Genomic DNA, 5773 nt, shown 5'->3' with positions numbered 1-5773 from the left:
TCAATTGACATCTTCTTCCTTATCTAACATGAAGTTCATGTATTCTTTGATCATTTGTTCTTCCTCGTCATTATCATCATCGTCTCGATAGCGATCCCTCATAGACATTCTCTGCTTGTGCTTCTTAGACTGCTTATGATTCTTCAGTTGCTGCTCGCTCTTAAATTTCTGATCGCACAAAACACAATGTGACTCCACAATCCTCTTCTTCTCATTCAATTTCCTCAACAACTTCTTCTTCCCCTCTTCCATGTCAATTACTCTTTTGTCCTTACTCTTCACCGTCTCTGCAAATTTCCTCACTCTCTGAGCGTACACCTCCCTCGCCTTCAACTCCATTTTTTTCTCCTCAAATCCGAATTCAATGACCGTATCGAACCCGGTCCAATACTCGTAAAACTTTTCAACTTCCTCGTACGGACTATCCAAATTCCCCATACCCGGAGCCTCAGGCACAGACCCCGAATCCATCGCGAAATCCACCTCCGCCTTGTATATTCTGTCAAATATATCCGAGTAGACTTTGTAGAATCCATTATCGGTGTCGCCGTAACCCGAGAAGGTTGCTTTAGACATGGAACGGAACAAGTTGGAGAATGCAGAGGAGGGTTTGGGTTGTCGGGTCTGGACCTGGTACCGTTTGGAGTCGTAACAGGTGCGGGCATTCGGGTCGGAGAGGACTTGGTAGGCTTGGGCGAGTTCTTGAAATCTGGCGGTGGCTTCCTCCGCACTCAACCCAGAGTGGATCAGTTTGTCCGGATGGCGCTGCAAGGCGAGCTTCTTGTATGCTGATCGGATCTCCTCCGCCGTACACTCCGGCGGGAGACCAATCACGGCGTAGTAGCATCTGCTGATCTTCTTCGACATCATCGTTTCTTCTCTGGGAAAAGAAAAACTGTTTTAGGAGATAATTCTGTTAATCTTAAGACAAACGCAAATCGAGCCGAGTTATTGATGAATGAAAAGGAAGATCAATAAATTCAAAGGGGAACAAAAGAGAGGAGGCCAGAATTTTGTTCGATTAAACCCTAGTTATGTGAGGAGTACCAATTCTTGTAACTCAAGTCTTAATCGAAATAAGGGAAGAAAATAATAAGGAAAAGGAAATAAAATATTCTTAACCTTATTACTTTAACCTTAATCTAATGTTATTAATTTGCAAAATTCTAAAAAAAATAATATAGAAATCAAATTTAATATCATTAATATCATAGTTTAGATTAAAATTAATGTAATAAAAGCGTAAAGTTATTGAGAATCATTCCTAGATAAAAATTAATTTAAATTTATTTTAAAAAATATAATTAATGTCTTTAATTGTCAAGCAACCTGGCACCAACCACATTTATGAATGGATTCAGGTTGGTCCAGTGTTTTTCCATACACTCTTTCTGTGCCCCAAATTTTTTTAAAAAATTTCAAAAAAGATATAAATATGTAGTATTTAGTATGACAAATCCGACGGTATATTTTTCTGTTTGAAACAAAAATCAAATAGTGAAAAAGACATGGCAATTCTAAATCGTCTGATACCAACTCAAAACATTCAATATTTGATTACAATGAATTTGATTTTTGTTTGAAACAGAAAATATACCACCAGAATCATCATGAGAAATCCTACCCCAAATGGCCAAATCCTTTCTGAATTTGTTCCCAGATTGGATTTTACAACCTTGATTTTGCCATACATAACACATGGGAAGTCAGCTCAAATGGATTAATGAGGAAATTTTCAGCGCAATTATTATGGGTACATGTTAATATAATTCACTTGCAAAATGCATCTATTGAAATGTTGTTGTTCCCGTTCAAACCTCGATATGTATCAAATTTTCAACAATTATAGACTAAATCGTTTATGATTAAAGTAAAAAAATAATGGTTTATTTATTTAAAGGAAATTATCAAAACATTTAATATACAATATGGACTTAGGATTAAAGAATTCAAAAAAAAAATTAAATGGTTAATATGCATTTTTGCAAGTGAATTGTACTGATTGCTCTGAATTTGTTGTCAATGGACCTTCGGATGACAGATATATAGTGAAGTCCATAAATGATGAGTTGAGCCTTAAAGAGAAGTAACAAGCCCAAGTTGAAGAGCCTCCAAGCATTTATCCAAAGAACAGCCCAAAACCATGCATGTGGATTCGCATTGGGCATACAAGTGGGTTCATGTAATATCTCGCAAACCATGGATGACAGGTAAGCAGAGTGATAATTATATATATATATATATAGTAAGAATCGAAATCTCTAAATAAGGAATACTCTTTTTTAACAGATAGACTAAGCGTTCATTCCTACAAAATTGATCAATGGTATCACAAGTTCAAAATCCTTAAATTAATTGGATAATTCACAGCTAGGACATTCAAAGTGATGCAAGTGTAATGAGTGTTCTTAAATCAATTGTACCGATGAATTTGGCTTTAATTACAATAATAATCAACCTCTAATTAACCTAAATCGTTAAATCAATAGTAAATAGCATTTAGATTAATTTACAAGTGAATAGTATCGTATTTGGGTTTAAATTAATTAGCAATTAAGAAAGTCCCATGATTCCACCGCATGTGAGAAAAGCTCATTTGACCGAATAATTAACCTAGAGATTTGATTCCACAATCCATCAATTAATTAATTATTAAAAATAAAGTACTAAACAGCTAATCATCAAAATTAATAAGTACGATCAAACATGATGCACACCCCTATCCCCTTTGCTCATCATGAGAAACCAATTTAGAATTTGCACACCACCTTTGTTTGATGCCTTACCTACTCATCTATCTTTTTACTGGTTAAAGCATATGGACATGCCATGCCAATCATGATCTTATGATGATAAGTTAAAATTATATATTTTCTTTGAAAACATATATATATATATATATAATTCATAGTTGACAATTGCTTTTATATAATCTACAGAAATGAGGATGTAAATGCAGCCCATTGCCCCATTCTCAAGGTGGTCCAAGATCCCAGTTCTTGGATCACTAGAAACTGCAACTGTGCAGTGCAAACTCTGATATCTGAATATCCAAAAAATTAGTGTCAAATTAAAAGACGATATATAATAATTGTAGTGAAATCAACCCACGCAAGCACAAATTGCATATATCGTAGAGTAACAACACAACAAAATGACTTGGTTCGGACTTAATACGAGATTATATGTCTAACAATAGTCCACTATTATATGATCGATCTTCACAAGATTTAGGCACCTTCTAGCTATCGCCCTCTTCCACTATCTCTCAAGAACATAGATTAAAAAGTTTTTCATTTCTGTTTTGCGAAACAGCTTAATAAAGCAACAGGTTGCGATTTCACTCGAGCGCAACAAAGTTCGCCCGATCAGAAAACTCCCTTGAGTTTGCAGCAACATATGTCGCTCAAGCGAGAAAACCAGCAGCTCGAACGACAAACTCTCGGATGAATGCTCACCAGCTTTTGCACCTATTCGCTCGAGTGCAATACTTCCCCGCTCTAGCCAACTCACCCTAATCCACAAATCAGCAACTTCAACTTGAGCCATTCCCCACAATAATAATTGTAATAATTATAATAATAAGAATAATAGTAATAATGGGCCAGGCTTGAACATTGTGTTTATTGTTATCAGTTGGGCGGACTTTACTCATAACTAGAGTGTGAATTAATGTGAACTGGTCAATTATGAACCATAACGTCTAGACAGTTACTTGTTCTACTCCCAAGTCCCATCTACTTGTGTACGCTTGAAAACTAAGCAACCATGTTTTGTCAAAAGTCACCATAAAAGGCCTCCTCGTCAAATCTGGCACACAGTACTGGGAAACACACACAATATGTATATGTATATATGTAGCTGGCTCCATTCAGTACTCTGGTTCCATTTATGTCGTTGGTTGAGTGTTGCAAACTTTCAATTCATTCGGAAAAACATTTGTTGAGCCACATCACTGCTCTCGAATTCACCATATAAAAGGCCTTTGGATCATTATTCTTCCTCATTAAAAAAAAAGAAGAAGAAAAAAAAAACCCTTTTGGTAGGTTTATGTTAATTTGAGTGAGTTGACATGCACATGGTATTGGGGCACACCGCACACGGTATTTATTTGGTCCAAAATTAATTAACAAATGGTACACAGATTTCCACCCGCAGCGGCGCTGGACAACTTTTTGTAATTTTCCTAAACTGTTTTATGACGTCAGGTATAACGTTTATTGTGATTGAATGAGTTTATACTTTACTTTTTATCAAAAAAAAAATTTGACTAAAGGATTTGGAAATTCCTCTACTCATTTGAGTTTTACAATTTAAATATAATGATTTAAGAGGTATATAAAATCACACAACGTTTTTATTTATCTATTTTTAAAAATTTTATCTTATTTTTTTCTTCAATATTATATGTGAATTATAAATTTTATGAAATTACGCAAGCTTCCAAATACGTGTTTGTGTAAACAAACCAGCTGGCTTAATGTGAATTTTGCATGAAGCAGCAGCATGATCGAGGCGTGGCCTGGCGCCGATTGCTATGATTACGTCAAATGTCAATGAGTGTTAATCAATAATCATGACCATGAATGGGCCTCTAAATAAACCACTAAATGGGCCCTACAAAGAGGTCTTAAAAGTCTTCTTGGGCCCCACTATGGAATATCTCTTGCCCCAAAGTTGATCGTGGGCCAGATATCATTACCCCCACTCGCAGATGATCTTATCTCCACCAAGTCACCAACTACTACGACTCATCAAGTGCTTGGTCTGTTTCATCTCTCGTGTCCTTTTTTATCTATTATTCTAGAAGGCAATTTATGACACCAATCTCCCCAACTTCCAACTAGCAATTATTTAACCACACAAAGAAAGAACTATGAACTAGCAATTTATTACACCAATCTCCCCAACTTCAAACTAGCAATTATTTAACCACACAAAGAAAGAATTATGAACTAATGACACTTGGTGGTCTGACGACTATTACACCAACCTCCCGGCACTCGCACCATGAAATGCCTCGGGCTTCTCAAAGTTGGTCATGAGATCTTACACTGTAAAATTTAAGTCTAAATGCATCTTTATTACATACCAAAATCATCTTACAAAAGACAAAACACTATAATGTGAATATATATATATATATATATTTGTTTAATTATTATTATTTTTTGTCTGGGTGTGGTTCCTCTTCCTCCACCACTCTCTTTGGTTTTAGTCACAATTGGTCATCTGGGCTTCCGTTCTCCGGTTGTCTTGCAGAGCACTAAATTTAATGTCACACCTGTCCAGTATCTAGAATAGCAAGTGAAAGTGCATGAATTGACAAGTGTTTCCCTTCCAACAAAATCAAAAAGTGGGATTCAATAATTTTCTTAAAAAATGTTTAAATAGTAATCCTATCACCATTATCCTTAATTATTTACTTATCTGGATAATTCTTTCCCTCACCCATAAATATTTACCAAAAAAAGTTATAAATTATTGAAATTACCATCAGAATTCAAAATCACCGCATCATCTTTAACAAAAATAATAAAAATCCCAACATTTATCATTCTCCTAACATATTTTTGGAATGATAAATACTGACATGTATAGCGCTCCTCCTGTATCTATAATTATTACCCCGAGGAAAAATACCAAGACTACACGAAATTAGATAAAGGAAACAAAACATGCCACCCCGGCAAAAGTCAATGAAAGCAAGGGTAGTTGGGTAAATAAAAGCGTAACAATGTTACCGTCCCTCGGAGCAGACGGTTAAAGTGCC

General features: G+C 35.5%; 1 protein-coding gene across 1 annotated transcript; it reads right to left on the bottom strand.

Annotated features, from left to right (window-relative positions):
* On the bottom strand, positions 1-867 carry LOC120008851 (DNAJ protein JJJ1 homolog). The gene has a single exon (XM_038859206.1). It carries the CDS (start codon positions 865-867, stop codon positions 1-3), a length of 867 nt encoding a protein of 288 aa, XP_038715134.1.
* Positions 868-5773: the final 4906 nt, after the last annotated feature.

Source organism: Tripterygium wilfordii, chromosome 11, assembly GCF_013401445.1.
Source record: "Tripterygium wilfordii isolate XIE 37 chromosome 11, ASM1340144v1, whole genome shotgun sequence".
Taxonomy (NCBI): domain Eukaryota; kingdom Viridiplantae; phylum Streptophyta; class Magnoliopsida; order Celastrales; family Celastraceae; genus Tripterygium; species Tripterygium wilfordii.
This window is presented reverse-complemented; position numbering and strand designations above follow the sequence as displayed.